Consider the following 17463-nt stretch of genomic DNA (forward strand, 5'->3'; position numbering starts at 1 on the left):
AGTACTAGCTTGGCCAAGAGTTGAAGGAGTCTCCATCCTCCTGTAATTAGACTCATAAACAGTCAATGACTATATGGCCAAGTCAGCATTCTTCATACAGACAGCTTATCACATAAACATATGCTTCATTTCCTTATCTCTCTGCAGTCTTAAAATTCTCTTGTTTCCTGCCCTAAAAAGTCTTAACTGACAGCCAACTCCACTCTTCTTGGTGTGCACCTGGAAATAAAGGATTTGTTGAAGGACTACATAATCTTCATTCCCCTAATTGTGGACCAACATCTATCTGGAGCCAACTGGTCTTTGCTAAGCTCATAGTGTTATTAAAGTGATGATGTCACCTGCTCTTCAGAATGACAGCATTTCTTGTTGCCATCTCCTCTGCCCATAGGACCAGTGAATTGCCAGCTCTCAGAATGGATCCCCCTTACTTATACTTTAATAGGGACATGGATATATCTTTCCTCCCATAGAGAATTTCAGCTTTCCATCTTAACCAGCTGTTGGTGGTTCTCACTTTCATCCAAGACCCATTTTTTGTTCTGAGGGTGCCCTTAACACCCTAGAATATAGGCAGGCACTCCTGTTCTATGTATCTTGGACAGAGAAACTTAGAAAATCTCCTCAGCTATTTAGTACCTGTATTATGACATGTATAGGTAATTTCATCTCAGTGTCTCTTCTACTGGGTGGTGAACAGTATCCCTCTCACCTACTCCCTTCCTGGGGAACCTCCTCCACAAGAAGTCAAAGCTCACTCAGGCGGTAGCCACCTCATTGGTGTGGAACAATTTCTGTTCAGGTACAGAATGACCCTATTGGTACGAGTTCACAGACGACCACTTCTTGAACCACTGTTATTCGGCAACAAGACAAACTTGTTATTTGTGTAGTAATAAATAGTGATAAAGGTTTTATTTAGCACTGTCCTTCAACTGATATGAGGCTCTTTTTCATATATTTTTTATTAAAACATTTTTCCTTTTTAATACATTTCTTCATATCAATTATATATAAGAATTATATAAAATACCAAATGTTTCCATGTATCTACTGTAGTAATGGGAAGAGTGTTGTCACAAAACATTTAAAAATCCAAAAATAGTAATAAATGTAAAAAACAAACAAACATACAAATCAGGTATCCAGAGTCTTGTAGGTAATGGAAAGAAGCTGGGTAGATGCGGGGAATGCTGTGGATGTAGCGTACCTGGATTTCAGTAAGGCCTTCGACAAGGTCCCCCATGACCTTCTGGCAAACAAACTTGTCCAATGTGGTCTAGGTAAAACTATGGTGAAGTGGATTTGTAATTGGTTAAGCGGACGAACCCAGAGAGTACTCACCAATGCTTCCTCTTCATCCTGGAAAGAAGAGATGAGTGGAGTGCCGCAGGGTTCCGTCCTGGGCTTGGTCCTGTTCAACATCTTTATTAATGACTTAGATGAAGGGTTAGAAGGCATGATCATCAAGTTTGCAGACAACACCAAATTGGGAGGGATAGCCAATACTCCAGAGGACAGGAGCAGAATTCAAAACGATCTTGACAGATTAGAGAGATGGGCCAAAACTAACAAAGTGAAGTTCAACAGTAACAAATGCAAGATACTCTACTTAGGCAGAAAAACCGAATGCAAAGATACAGAATGGGGGACGCCTGGCTCGAGAGCAGTACATGTGAAAAAGATTTTGGGGTCCTCTTGGACAGTAAGTTAAACATGAGCCAACAATACCATGTGGCAGCAAAAAGAGCCAATGGGATTTTGGCCTGCATCAATAGAAGCATAGTGTCTAGATCCAGGGAAGTCATGCTGCCCCTCTATTCTGCCTTGGTTAGACCACACGTGGAATATTGTGTCCAATTCTGGGCACCACAATTGAAGAGAGATATTGACAAGCTGGAATGTGTCCAGAGGAGGGCAACTAAAATGATCAAGGCCTGGAGAACAAGCCCTATGAGGAGTGGCTTAAAGAGCTGGGCATGTTTAGCCTGAAGAAGAGAAGGCTGAGAGGAGATATGATAGCCATGTAATAAATATGTGAGAGGAAGTCACAGGGAGGAGGGAGCAAGCTTGTTTTCTGCTTCCCCGGGGACTAGGACACGGAACAATGGCTTCAAACTACAAGAAAGGAGATTCCATCTGAACATTAGGAAGAACTTCCTGAATGTGATAGCCGTTCAGCAGTGGAACTCTCTGCCCCAGAGTGTGATGGAGGCTCCTTCTTTGGAAGCTTTTAAACAGAGGCTGGATGGCCATCTGTCAGGGGTGCTTTAAATGCAATATTCCTGCTTCTTGGCAGGGGGTTGGACTGGATGGCCCATAAGGTCTCTTCCAACTCTATGATTCTATGAAAAGGAAAAAATTAGGAAAAATAAAAAAGTCTTTGTCCAACAAACTCTGTTGTAGTCACTTTCTTCTGATTATTTATAAATTCCATGAAAGGTTTCCATTCTTCCTGAAATTTTGAGGTGTTGCTGTAAAGCCAAAATCAATTTTTCCATTTCAGCCATCTCAAAAACTTTTGTAATACAGTCTTCTGATGTATTTTGCTGCTTTCATAATTTTACATATTCAAGTCTAGCTGTTGCTGTCATGTAGAGAAAGTCTTTCCTGTTGTTTTAATGCTTGTTTGTGTAACAATTCATGAGGCTCTTTGATCTAGAAAAAACTTTTGTTATTGGAAATGTGGGTTATTCACATACCCCTTTAACTTGCTGAAACTTCTGCTGGACCAAAAAGACTTTTGTCAGTGGACTGTCACTATTGGGTACACTATTATAGTTTGATATTACATTAGGAAGCATAGTAATTATGGCTGACTTCCTATCACAATTTCATATGAATAACATTTTGCTGACATGTGCACGCCTTGCTCTGTTTCTTAAGTTACTCAAATCATCAGATTGGTTAGCAGATGAGCATTGCAGGGAAGTAGCATATCTTAATGAAAAGCCTTTTTTTGAACACATGCATACTTCTGTGTCTTACTTCACAACATATAGAATCCTCAGTTTTACAATTAATGATGACATACTGCTTTTGTAATTTTTTATCAAATTTATGGATAATTTGGTGTCTTTTTGGTAGAAAATGATTTGACCTTGATTCTGATTTAAACTTTCATTACTCATTTCACTTCTCTTTTTAATTAATTAGATTAAAATACTGGAACAGGAGAATGACCATTTGAATCAAACAGTGGCTTCCCTCAGACAGCGTTCACAAATTGGTGCTGAAGCAAGAGTAAAAGATATTGAAAAAGAAAATAAAATTCTCCACGAATCTATCAAAGAGACAAGCAGTAAATTAAATAAGATAGAATTTGAAAAGAAGCAAATGAAAAAGGAGTTGGAACATCATAAAGAGAAGGGAGAAAGAGCAGATGAGCTCGAGAAAGAAGTTCATCATCTTGAAAAAGAAAATGAAGCATTACAGAAAAAGGTTACTAATTTAAGGATTACATGTGAAAAAATAGATGCTTTGGAACAAGAGAATTCCAGTCTAGATGCTGAAAACAGAAAGCTGAAAAAAACTTTGGATGGCTTGAAAAATCTGAGCTTTCAATTAGAGTCCCTGGAAAAAGAGAATGCACAGCTTGATGAAGAGAATTTAGAGCTCAGAAGAACAGTTGAATCTCTGAAGAGCACAAATATCAAAATAGCTCAGTTGGAGTTAGAAAACAAAGAACTAGAAAGTGAAAAAGGGCAGCTTCAAAAGAGCTTGGAGCTTATGAAAACTTCTTTTAGGAAGACGGAACGTTTAGAAGTCAGCTATCAAGGTCTGGATACAGAAAACCAAAGGCTGCAAAAAGCCTTAGAAAACAGCAACAAAAAAATCCAGCATTTAGAAAGCGAACTCCAAGATTTAGAGACAGAAAATCAAACCCTACAAAAAAATCTGGAAGAACTCAAAATCTCCAGCAAGCGTTTAGAAAAATTAGAGAAGGAGAACAAGCTTTTGGAGCAAGAGACCTCTCAACTGGAAAAAGATAAGAAACAACTAGAAAAAGAGAACAAGAGGCTTCGACAACAGGCAGATATTAAGGACAATACATTAGAAGAAAATAATGTAAAAATTGGCCACTTGGAAACAGAGAACAAATCACTTATTAAGGAAATTGGTGTATGTAAAGAATCTTCTATTCGACTAAAAGAAATTGAAAAGGAGAATAAAGAACTTGTTAAAAGAGCTACTATTGACAAGAAAACACTTGTTACGTTACGGGAGGTAATGTTCTCTTCTGTGCAATCTTACTGTAATAGACTATAATTCTGATTATTATCATCATTATCATTATTACTAACTTCATACCCTGCCTTTCTCCCCATACTTACTTTCTCCACAATCCCATACTTAGTCAAGTTTTAAAAGCGCAATACAAAAGTTAAAAAATGACTAAATAGTAACAGTGCAATAAATACCTTTAAATGACCTTTAAAGCTCACTAAAAGAGTAATGAAATAATTGGCCTATATCCTTTTGTCATCAGCCCTATCTAGATGGATCGGTTCCGTCTGTGGGATTTATGTGTGTGTTTACTAACAATTCTACAACTGATTGGACAGGTCTACTTTAATTGTGATTGACCAACAGGACGCCAGCCACTATGTAAAAACACATGTTACAATTTAATATTAATTGAATTGTTATTTTTATTGTATAGTTTTCCTGTGTTAAAATTCATTAACATAGTAGATTTATACCTTCTGTGATTTCCTCTGGAATGTGGAATGCAAACTCTTTGACTTTTTCCCACATTCCATAACTTTACATATCACATATAAAGGAAAATTTGCCACAAGTTTCCTAACTTGCATTCTGGTACCCTTTGGTTAGTGGATGCTTTGAATTGAAGTAGAATTAGAACAGTTGCATTTAATAGATGCTTGTATTATCAAGCAATTTATCTGCTGGGTTGTATTTCCTCAAATCATAAGCAGACCCCAGTGGATAGTAATTAGGAGGTTTTTTTCTTGTTGTTCCTCTTGAAACCATGAAAGGCAAAGTAGCACTTAGATCCTCAGTGGTGCTTTGCACATATGCACCAGAAAGACAATACAGTATCTGTAAATCCTATAAGAAAGGAAACCTCTCTCAAAATAATTTTCTTCTCCCTAAAAAAAAAGTCTGTTCTGCAATAGTATCTTGAAATGCATTATTTTTTAAAAAAAACAATTGTTTCACACATACAACACACTTTATTCCATTGTTTAAGGATTTGGTGAATGAAAAGCTGAAGACGCAGCAGATGAATAATGATTTAGAAAAGCTTACACATGAACTTGAAAAGATAGGATTAAATAAGGAGCGCCTCTTGCATGACGAGCAGAGTACTGATGACAGGTATGAATATACACATCCTTTTTGGAATAGGTTGCACATATTCCTTATACTGTTTTTCACCAGAAATATAGCTGAATGTACTTTTGAACAGGTCATATAGCATGCTACTTTCAGAATCCACTTCTAGTTTTCTTTTAGGAAATCCTGTGCCTTGATAAATGAATACCCTCTTGCAGTGTACTATAAGAACATATCTGTATTGAAAGGACAATAGTTGTTTAACATTTTTTTTTCATTTTCATCTAGACAAGGACACGCGATGGGTCTCAGTCTCTCCCTCCCTCCTTAAGTGCTTTTGGCTTCTTTCAACCTAGTACATCTGCCAAGACAAAGCTAATAGCATATAGACATCTGTTTCTTTTTCTTGGTGGGGGTGTATCATCCTGTTTCTTTTAAAATTGGGAAAAAAATATGTGTGAAGAAAAACAGAATATTTAGGCTTCTGACCAGCCCTCCTGTCAGTGTACTACAGGATTGAAAATAATGGCTGGTACTGTAGGGTGTTATTAGCAGTGATTGACGTTTTAGTGATAAATTCAGAACCTTCTGTGTCGAGGTAGTCTGAGCTTCATGATTTTGTGTATTCGTAACAGCATGTTATTTGGGCTATGTGGTTTTCCTCTTTAAAATGTTTTCACATTAGAAGGGGAATTTCTGTTTGATTTTTTATAATTAGCTGCTGGCAACTGTTTGAGAATACTTGCTGTTTGGGGCCCATGGAAGGGAAACATTAGTACTGTTTTTAGAGTGAAATTACTAGGTCTAGGAAGAGCAAATTCATTCCAGTGAGGTTGGGTAGCTAGCTATTGCTAATGAGACTAGAGAGCAATGTTTGAGAGAGGGGAGAGTAGATAAGTCAAATATAAAAAGCTTTTCGTTTTTAAGGCATTAGCACAAAGAGTGGCATGAGGAAGGAACAAGTTCATATAAGGGTACACATTTTAAAAAATTCAAAAATTAAAATTAAAATTAAAAAATTCATGTAAGAAAAAAGTTTGTGAAGATTCAAGTGGGATTATGATGGAGTGAGAACATTAATATGTGGATTTGCATGTTATCTAAATGTAACCAGTTTTGCACCTGCAGTATATCTAGTTTACTAAAATGTGTTTATCATATCCGAATATTCATGTCTAAAATTAGCCAGTGTCTTTGTTGATACTTCATGATACACAAGAACTACCAATTTCTCCTGGATTGTTCTGAACCAGCATCATACTATTGCAGGCAGGCTTGTTTATTCCCATCTTGTGCAAACCGGAGATGGAAAACTTTGTGTGATGTCTAAAATCGAACTCGCATTCTTGGTTTGTTATTCCAAATAATCTGGAATGGACATCAACAACTCTGTTTTATTCTGGACAATGAAAATTGGCTGTTTTGGGGGCAGCAAATCAAAAACCTAGTTTCGGATGTCATGTAGGCATTTCATTTCTTGCTTCCATCAAGTAAGCAAAGTAAAGCAAACAAATAGGAGTGAATGAGCTGCAGATACCAGCTTGCTTTCATTCATAGTAAACCAAAATAAATCTTGGGTAAATGCTTTAAAGATTTAAAGACACTTCATATGTTATCTTGAAGCCAGAATATACTCTTGTTTGCATAACATGAAGTCTTAAAGGTGAAGAAAATGTGAATGTATGTGGACTGTCTTTTCCCCCCATTGCTTTGGGCCAGATAGGACTCCTTCATTTCTTCCTTTTTACTTTATAGTATTGTGTTAGTTTATTTTTAACAAAAGAGCTACCAGGATTCTCTGATATCATATGTAACCCTCAAGATACTATAGATACTTGTATTATTCCTTTTACCAAGTATGTGCTTTGCTTAATTTGATAAAGATTTTAGTTACAACTATTTTAGTTACACAGTTGAAAAAATAATCATAAGAATATTATTTGCTTGTAATCAGGATGATTTTTAAAATATTATATTTAATGTGGGAAGTAGGGTGGCAGCAGAGTATGCACGTTAGGCAAGGCTTCTGACTGAAGTGGCTTCTTCACAGGTCGTGTGGAATGGGTTATGACATGATAATTATCTGTTATGTTACTTATTTGTGCTGTGGTGCATCATATCTAAACTTGTGTGGTTTCACAGATATGTTCATTTACAAATGCATGTTTTGTCTACATAACAGAGAGTTGAGAATAGCATTTCCTTAACTGCAAACAAATTTTATTTCACATTTCCTTGGTATTACACAATACATTTTAATATAAAATAAATAGACCCACTTGTTTTAAACAAGTGTAACATCATTCCACAGTCTAATATTTCCAGCACATGAGTGTTTAGAAACTCAGGTGCAGATATGACGAATTTGAAAATTACAGATTCTGTGGAATCATTCTCTCCTGTGTCTCAGTGAATAAAGTGTGAATAAGTGGGGGTGTATAGAATACAGGTCAGTTTAATGTAGCAGATGAGCAAAGTGTTCATTTTGTAACTGCAGCTGTATTGGGTGCTTTGCTGAGGTCACACATTGTGTTTGCATAAATTTCTGATGCACCTGCAAAAGAGTTTATTCCTTCTCTTTTACTAATGTTTCTGTTAATGTTTTCAACAAATACAAGATGGTAACTATCGACTTGTGTTCTCTAGGCTTTTCATAATAGAGGATTGTAATCAAGTTCATTTTTTATCTTTGTTTTTATTGGACTGCAGCCAACATGAGGGCTGCTCATTAGCAATTCGGTGTCCTAGACTGTTTTATGCATTAGTATAATGAGATTTTATTATTTCAGTTCTGTCTATAATGTCATATAACTAGATGTGTGTTTTATTTGTCCCAGGACTAAGGCTTTCATAACCCTTAGATTGTAGTTTGACACATACTATTAAATAAAGTGTGTGAAAATGACAGGTAGTCCTGGAAGTCAAGATTATGTGATGGCAAATATCCAGATCTGGATTTTTAAACTATACATTAACCTGACAATATTAACAGTGTTGTCAGATGAACAATTGCGATAGTACAAATGTACTATTTAAAAAGAGAAAAAGTTGAAGTTTGTACCCTTAAAAAACACCAATACTTCTGTCTAGACCAATTTAATAAGATACAAATATTGAACAAAACGCCAGGAAATGAAAAGAGCAGAATGTTGGGTGAACTGTACTTTTTTCCTTGCACAAATTGATTTTTAAAAACCAGCAGCTATTATTATTATTATTATTATTATTATTATTATTATTATTATTATGCTTTCCACCCCACGATTGGGACACAAACCACCTAAAAACCTAAAAAATGATACAGTTAAAAACATATAAAAATAAGAATCAAATCAATTATGAAAACAATTAAATTAAAATACAAGTATAAAATAAATAAAAAGCTGTTAAAAACAATTCAGCATCCCCTATTACATTTTGTTTTAAAAGCATCTCTGAATAAAAAGGTTTTGGCCGGCTTACAGAAGGACAACAAAGAAGGTGTCATTCTGGGCTCCCTGGGAAGGGAGTTCTGGGGGCAGCCACTTAGAAGGCCCCTTTCTTTTGTCCCCAGCAACAATGCTTGCTGCAATGGTGAGACAGAGAGAAGGACCTCTCCTGATGATCTCAGAACCCAGAATGGCTTATACAGATCTGTCAGATAACCTGGATCTGTACCATATTAGGATTACTAAATCATAGCTAGCACTTCTCAAGGAACAAGTGTGGTTGGCACACAAACTTTAATTTGTGAAGGCATTTCTGGCCCCCACAGAAACTTGGTCTTCCAAGTCCAGGAGTACCCCGGTGAGTCCTGGAGTACCCCCAAACAGTGAGTCTGTGTCTTCAGGAAGAGTACAATTCCATCTAGCAGAAACCGGATATCTATTCCCTGAGCTATCTTCTGACTGACCCAAGAGCAGTATATGTATATGTAAAATAACATGGGGAACAAGACACAGCTCTGAGGGACCTCCCAGGCCAATGGCCATGGGATCAAACAGGAGCCCCCTAGAACTACCATCTGGGTTTGACCCTCAGGAAGGACCAGCTCTCTTTCATGGCAGCAAGGTGGCCCAGAAGGATGCCATGGTCAATGGTATCAAAAGTCACTGAGAGTTCCAGTAAAACCAGTAGGGACACACTCATCCCCCAAGGCGACCCAAATTTTCTGTGCCATAACTGGACCTGAAACAGATCAAAATAGATCTAGGTTGAATGTTTCCAACCTTTGATTTTCCAGATGTTTCAGACTTCAACTTCCAAACAAGTTGACCAACAATCAGGAATTCTTGGGAGTTGAACTCCAAATTATCTGGAGGGCCAAAGTTTGGGAAAGTAAGGTTGCTTACTTGTAACCATGTTTCTTTGCGTGGTCAACTGATAAATTCACACCTGTGGTATTTCCTGCGTCCACGCAGTTTAATCGGATCCTTATTGAAAAGCTTTTGCCAAATCAGGGACTCCAGCCCCGCCCATCCACTCCAGTAATAAAGCCAGGCAGCAGGGCTTGAGGCCTTAGTTCCGTACCGCGAAAGACAGTCAGAGATAGACGGCATGACAGTGCAGGGAGGATGGGTGGGTTGTGTGAATTTCACAGTTGACCACTCGAAGAAACATGGTTACAGGTAAGCAACCTTACTTTCTTCAGCGTGGTCACTGTGAAATCCACACCTGTGGTAGACTAGCGAGCAGTCCCATGGATGGTGGGTGTCATGCTAGTGCAGAAAAAAGAATTGCTTTCCCAAAAGCCACATGTTTTTTGGCGATCAAGTCCAATTTCTAATGGGAGACAAATATGTGTGGTGTCAACCAAATTGCCACCTGACAAATGTCATCCAGTGACACACAATGCAAAAAACCATAGAGGCTTCCACTGCTTGAGTGGATTGAGCATGGATCTGAACAGGTAAGTCCAGTCCTGCCATCTGCCATACATTTCAAAGTTGAAGAAAATGCCACACGGGCCTGAATAGGATAAACAAAGGTCCCAGAACACAAGTTGGAATTGCAGTCTGTTAAAGTAGTCAAACTGGAGTCCTTGAGTCAAACCAATAGTTGTTTTAGGAGAGAACATTGAGTTGTTGCTGCTTTTGCAGACAAAAGGAACTAAGGCCTCAAGCCCCGCTGCCTGGCTTTATTACTGGAGTGGCTGGGCGGGGCAATAAGGATCCGAATCAGCTGCGTGGATGCAGGAAATACCACAGGTGTGGATTTCACAGTGACCACGCTGAAGAACCACTGATCTAGATTATCCAATTCACAACCATGCACCTGTCATATATACAGAACTGAGATAAATCTGCATATTATTAATCTACAGTGATTTTTTGTTCTTAAGAATGAAATTATTGTAATTGTTTTATTAAATAGCAAATACAAATTGTTGGAGTCAAGGTTAGAGTCTACGCTGAAGAAATCACTTGAAATTAAAGAAGAAAAAATTGCTGCTTTGGAAGCTCGCTTAGAAGAATCCACAAATCTAAACCAACAACTACGGCAGGAACTTAAAACAGTAAGGAAAATAGTGGCGTTACCATTATTTGGACATAAAATTGTAACCTTAGTTTTTCAGCTACTAGAAAGAAAACCTTTACAAAATAGGTAAAAGTAAAGGTTTTCCCCTGACATTAAGTCCAGTTGTGTCTGACTTTGGGGGTTGGTGCTCATCTGCATTTCTATGCAAAGTTGTTTCTAAAACACTGCCATTTTCTTTACAGAATTATGCACTACTTTGCTTTTTAGTTAATGTGTGTTTCTTATCACAGGAATAGGAAATGTCTTGTCCTGAAGATAGGGGGTTGCTGTCAACTGTCGCCATTGGCTGTCCTGCTAGGACTTAATGGGGTGGCAGTCCGGTATTTGAGGCGGGGGTGTAACATACTTAGTTCTTCATGATCTCTGTATCTTATCCACATGGGTTTACTGGCCCAGCATGATCAATTGTTTGGAAACTTCCAGAACTGTTATGGAAGCATTTTGATGGTAGCCCCTCCTCCCCTTATCCATGTGACCAGCCAGTTTACTACTCAAAACCCCAATTTCTTTTCTTTTACTGCAGCAGTAGCATTGAAGAAGCTGTTAATATATGTGCTGTTAGAGCTTTTGGCTTTATTACTGACGTTTGACTCTTGTCGGGCTGCACTTTCTTCTTTTTAATTATAATTTGGCTTTGTTCCTGGCTCTGTCTTTGGCTTTACTTGGATTGTTCCCTTGGACTCCGGCTTTGGCTTAGCAGTTTGGTTTTGCTAGCCTGTCATGGCTTCATCAGTTCCTTTAAGAAATGTGTCTCCTACAGGGATAACTCCCCCTGCCCCCCAAGAAGAGGACAGTCTTTTGTACTGATTACTGTGCTATTGAGAAGACTTCACTCCACAAGCTCTTCTATATGACCCAGCCGTGTCAATCTCAGACAACACCACAAGTCATGGATTTATACCATCACAACCTTCAGCTCTGACTGACTCCAGTTTTTCAGTTCATGTAGCAGTGAAAAAAACACTCCAAGGTGCTGGAAATTTATTAGAAAAGTCTAAGAATAGTTCTGAATGTCCTGCTTTTGACTCTGGAGACCTCTACTTCTAAGCATAGATCAGAGAAGAGGCAACTTAGGAAAAAGAAAAGGACCAAGCAAGTAAACTACCTTGATCTAGGTCCCATCTACACTGCCATATAAAATCCAGAGTATCTGCTTTGAACTGGATTATATGGCAGTGTAGACTAATATAATCCAGTTCAAAGCAGATAATCTGTATTTTAGACTGCAGTGTAGATGGGCCCCTAGATCACCATCTCCTTAGCCATATACTTTGTACCAGGCTACTCAACCTATTCTGGTTGAGTCCATACTTAGAAGCCTTGGTCCTGATTTCTTTGAATTCAACACAAATCATTTTTCTGCTTGGAGGTATAGGCTATGTTGTTTTGTGAGAGTTCCCACAGGTAGGCCATGTGGATAATGCTTCTGAGAAGGAAGTTGTTGAATCCCCTCCTACTGTGCCTCAATGATCTCTTATTCTAGCTCTGACAACTCACGAGGTTCAGTCCTCTACTAGAAGGATCTTCCTTCTCCGCTGCATAAGTCTGCTTGACATCAATGGCAGTCTTCCTCTTCAGCTTTTGATACTTCCTGGGAAATCAGGTCATCATTGTCTTGATCTTATAGTCCTGGGTCAAAATCAGTATAGGTTTCATTACAGGAGGCACTGTAATGTTGATACTATTGCTCCCTATCTTCAAATGTGCTTATGAGGAGTATGAGCAAAATTGGTACTCCTCTCATGGGGTACACCCACTTTTTACTATCCATGTGTTCCACACTTCACCACCAATGGATTGGCATCACAGTTCCCACCATAAATCAATACAGGCAAAATCAGTACTGAGAAAAAAATCTCTGGATTTGGTGCATTGGGTTGCCAAGTCTGTTCACCCAGCCACTGAATGTTCAGCAGTGTTCACATTCAGCTGCTCACCAACCTTCTCAATCCCTGCATTCAGACTTAAGATTCCAAACCAATAGTTCGTTTATCTCCTCCACTGGTGCCTCCTAGGGTTCAGTTTTCAGTACCAAGGATGCCACCTTGACCATCTCTTCTGCCTTGTTCAACCTTTTGAATCGGTGAACATACTCTTCATGATTCATTTATGTCAGATGATTCTGAGTAAAAACCCTTGTCTACTTCATTGTGCATGCTGTCAACACATTCTCTTCTCACAGTTTTGGGAGAATATGAGTCTCTCTCTCTGATTGATGATGCCCATGACTTCATGGAGCAAATGTTCAGAATGCCTCAAGATCTACAGTTGGAGAGAAAAGAGCAGGATGCTGACCTCTTAGACCCGATCTACAAGCAAATACCAACAGCAGAGTTGATTATGTTGCTTCCCTCCTTTCAAAAGGTTATATGCAGACTTTGAGCAAATCTCTCCTCCATATAGTCCATTTGTAAAAAAAAAAAAAAAAAAAAAAAAGGATGGAGTATACTGGTGTAGTAAGTTGGATCCAGATTCTCTTCTGCACTGTCCAAAGCCAAACTCCATCATTGTTAAGGTGGCCCAGTCCAAGTCCATGCAGATGAAAGAATGCCAATGCTTCGTCTTGTCCATAAAGGGGGACGTTGTCCATTCTTGGAACTTTGGGGTGTCAACTTTTATATATAGCCTCAACACAATGCTTACATAAGACCTCTAGAAGGTTCTGAATAATACACTGGGCAGACACAATAAACCCATTTGTGTGAGTTCAGATGACCACTCAAAGAACTAGTTACAGGTAAGCAACCCATCCTTACCAACCTAGACTTGTTTGTTTCCTTTTCATTGTTCAAATAAGAAATTATTGACAAAACGAGGCAGGAATAATTTTGCTTCTCATCCTGTTAGCAATATAGGATTTAGAGTCCCCTTCTGTGCATCTGAAAATGTATTGATTGCTCTTTAGGTGAAAAAAAATTATGAAGCACTCAAACAAAGACAAGAAGAGGAAAAAATGGTTCAGAATTGCTCTTCAAGAAGTGGTGAAGATGGTCAGTCTGTCAATAAATGGGAGAGAGAAAGTCAAGAAACTACTAGAGAACTTCTGAAAGTTAAAGATAGATTAATTGAAGTTGAGAGAAATGTGAGTAGTGTGGGGGATTTAAAAATAATTTTCACTTAAATTGTTAAACTGTTTAAAATATATTCAACCATATTCTTAGGAGGGAAATCTACAACCCAATGGATTCTTCCCCATGTGCTAGCTGGATAGGCAGGAATTTCACATTCTTTTTCAGTTATATACATTGACTCCCTTCCCTTGTTTGTTAGTACTGAAGAGCCATCTCCTAAGTCAATAGAAATGACATTGCCATGTACAGTTAGAGAGATTGTAGATGTGGCACGTAGAATTCCTTTAATTACTAAAGGACCATTGAGTTTTTCTCAGAGTTCTCAGAGAACACACCTGTTTTAGTTATTAAATGTTGAGTAGCTTCATTTATATTTGCTAGATCTATGATCCTTTGGACACAGGATATTACAGATTTCCTAGATGTCATAATAAAAGTTTGGAAAGAGCATTATATAAGATTCAGAGGGCTGTACAATGTATTGCATATGCAAGCCATAATTCTGTGACTTTTGCTGCAAGAAGTATAATAGCTACTATTGTAGCATGCAAATTGCTATAGCTGTGCCACTAGAATCTGGATCACAAATCATGAAGTAATCTGGCATATATGACATATGTGAAATCCCTAATCGAAAATAGGAATAAAAAACAGGTTATGCCTACAATACAAAGGTCTGATAAGAGACCCTTTTGTTATAACTACTATTCCTTTTGTGGAGGAAGAGTTTTTGACAGACAGAATGGTAGATTCCAATGGAACAGAGGTCCTCAAAGTAAAAGAAACAGGAAATTGTTCCAATGGAAATGAACCATCTTCTGCAAATGGAGGTGATGGAACAGGTAGTATAGGATTAGAGATTCAGGGGTGAGTGTTTTCCATCGTATTAATAGTGTTAAAAAGCAGTGAGTTGTATCTTCCTGTAATAGGCTTAAATTCTTGAACATCCTTCTGAAACATCAAAGATTCAAGATGAAGATACTAAAGTCTATAATGGTTTTAACTACTTTTTATAGTTTCCAGCATTTGCAGACTTTGTAATGTTAGAGCATCAAATAGAACTCTAAATATAACTAGTATTTTGTTCACATAAGTGATTCGTGTAGCTAACGTATTTTCTTTTTTTTGTAAAGAATGCAACTCTGCAGGCAGAAAAGCAGGCTCTGAAAACACAACTGAAGCAACTTGAGACACAGAACAGTAATTTGCAAGCTCAGATTTTGTCACTTCAGAGACAGACTGTTTCCTTACAAGAGCAAAATACAACCCTGCAAACGCAGAATGCTAAGCTTCAGGTTCTGTAAATCTATATTTATCTCTACATTTTGCAAATGAAAGCCTTTCTGTTATCAATCTGATATAGCAATCATAACAAGTCTGTTGAATTGACATCATTCTTATAGTAGCTTTCAGTTTTTGCAAATAAAGTTCCCAACTTGAAGAATAAAGAAGAAGTGTATTTTGGGAGACCCCACTCCCTATGCTGTTTTGGACTATATTGTTCAATCCCTGGGGCGATACATCTTTGCTGTGCCCCACCACTGACTCCCCATTATGTTGTGTTCTTACATTACACACACAATGGGCTCTTATCCCTTTTCAAGACTCTGTTTTATCTCTTCAAGTTAGAGAAGTGTCACCTGATTTTTATTCCTCATCATGCTTTGGAATCAAGTGTCCACATTTTTCTGTTATTCTTAGGAATCTTAGTGAAGAAAACAAAGAATCATTCTAGAATATATGTGGGTTCTGTCAAGAATCAGAAGAATCTCGAAAAGACAAGTATAGAATTTTAGGAGGAAAAGTAAACACTTTCCCACTTACTGCAAAAAACTTCACAGTATACTAATTTGAATATGCCCAGTTTTAAATATTCCTCCATTTTACTTTATAGTTAACAATGATATTATAGGGTGGACAATGTAGGAAGCATAGAAAAAAGAAGCTACCTTCTATTTGTCTAGCTGGTTTTCTCGAAGGTTTCTGGTCGAAGTCTTCTGTGTAATCTGCTTCCCAATCCTTCTAACATCAGCTGCTGGGATTGAATTTAGGAGTACCAGCACACAAAACTATCCCAGACAGCTATTTGCTGGGAGTAAATGTGCCACCAGATATTTTGGATCACGGCTATAGTCACTAGGCATTGGCTCTTCCAGGAAACTGATGATCTTTGTAGGCCAGAACCTCTGGGTGAACCAGTATTGGGATGAATTATGTGTTGTTCATGGTTGAGATTTATTTTGATTGAGCGCATTAACAAGGGCTCAGCTATTCATTGTGAAATACCTTTTTTGAAAACTGTAGGTGGAAAATTCGGCTATTAATTCGCAAAGTACATCTCTGATGAACCAGAATGCACAGCTGCTGATCCAGCAGTCTACTCTGGAAAATGAAAAAGAATCCATAATCAAAGAGCGGGAGGATCTGAGATCACAATATGATTCACTAATCAAAGATCATGAAAAATTGGAACAACTTCATGAAAGCCAAGCTGGTGAATATGAATCTCTTATTTCCAAACATGGAAGTCTTAAATCAGCACACAAGAATCTTGAAGTGGAACACAAGGACTTAGAAGACAGGTGAATATATGTATTAGTCTATGTAAGGATTAATTTTGAAAAATCTTACAGTTTATAATATTTTTGCATTAGGTTATGAAAATAAAACCACATTTAAATCCTTCAGTATGTGCCCTTGTCTAAAGAAGAATCTGTACTTTTCACCTTTTTTCATACTCATGCGTAATAATACCTTTAATCATTTTATATAATCCAATTGTCAGATATAATCAGTTGCTGAAACAAAAAGTACAGTTAGAAGAACTGGAAAAAGTACTCAAAACAGAACAGGAGAAGATGCTGCAGCAAAACAAAACACACGAAACTGTAGCAGCTGACTACAAAAAGCTCTGTGAGGAAAATGCTAGGTAAGAAACAAAATAAATGTATGATCTTTTCAATCTAATGGTACAGACCTAGTTTCACACATGTGGAAAGGATCTGGCTCAGCTCTACCTCTGCAGGTTCCATCGAAGACACTGTAGGAGAAAAGGACTGTTCCCAAATAGGAAGTGCAGCATGTGCCTAAGAAACGAGAATTGAGGCAATGGCCAAGTGGAGTCTTGCATTTGTGCATGCAGTACCTCTGTCAAACAGGACACTTAGCCGCACATACATTTATAACTAGTACCTGAATGCATAGGAAACCCACATATCACTGAAGAAATTGGATGGATTCACATTACCCAAGCTTACTCTATGTCATCACTGTCCCTGCCCCAATCATCAACCATACACATACAACAGATCACTTTTATCTGCATGTGTGTACAAATGTATGCATGAGACAAGGAAAGTAACATCCAACACACCTGTAGGGCATTCCAAAGTAGACAGCTTTCACTATAAAATAGGATTTGTTCTTGTTGTTCTTGTGTGTCTTTAGGTCATTTCTGACAATTAGTACCATGAGATCTTCTTGGCAAGAATTGTTCATATGGGGATTTGCCTTTGCTTTCTCTGAGGCTGAGAAAGTGTGAGGTACGGTCACCCAGTGGGATTGCCATGGCCAA

The 17463-nt window shown here is 37.9% G+C and overlaps 1 protein-coding gene across 12 annotated transcripts in view; it reads left to right on the forward strand.

The window, feature by feature from the left end:
• Positions 1-17463, forward strand: part of CCDC88A (coiled-coil domain containing 88A) — a 116041-nt gene that overhangs the window by 68512 nt on the left and 30066 nt on the right. For all 12 annotated transcript variants that reach the window (XM_060754585.2, XM_060754587.2, XM_060754592.2 and 9 more), the window contains 7 exons: positions 3157-4227; positions 5216-5343; positions 10654-10795; positions 13724-13900; positions 15023-15184; positions 16194-16471; positions 16675-16818. In XM_060754585.2, coding sequence (XP_060610568.2) covers positions 3157-4227; positions 5216-5343; positions 10654-10795; positions 13724-13900; positions 15023-15184; positions 16194-16471; positions 16675-16818 — 2102 coding nt within the window. The remainder of the gene's footprint in view (positions 1-3156; positions 4228-5215; positions 5344-10653; positions 10796-13723; positions 13901-15022; positions 15185-16193; positions 16472-16674; positions 16819-17463) is intronic.

This window comes from Anolis sagrei, chromosome 1, assembly GCF_037176765.1.
Source record: "Anolis sagrei isolate rAnoSag1 chromosome 1, rAnoSag1.mat, whole genome shotgun sequence".
Lineage (NCBI taxonomy): Eukaryota > Metazoa > Chordata > Lepidosauria > Squamata > Dactyloidae > Anolis > Anolis sagrei.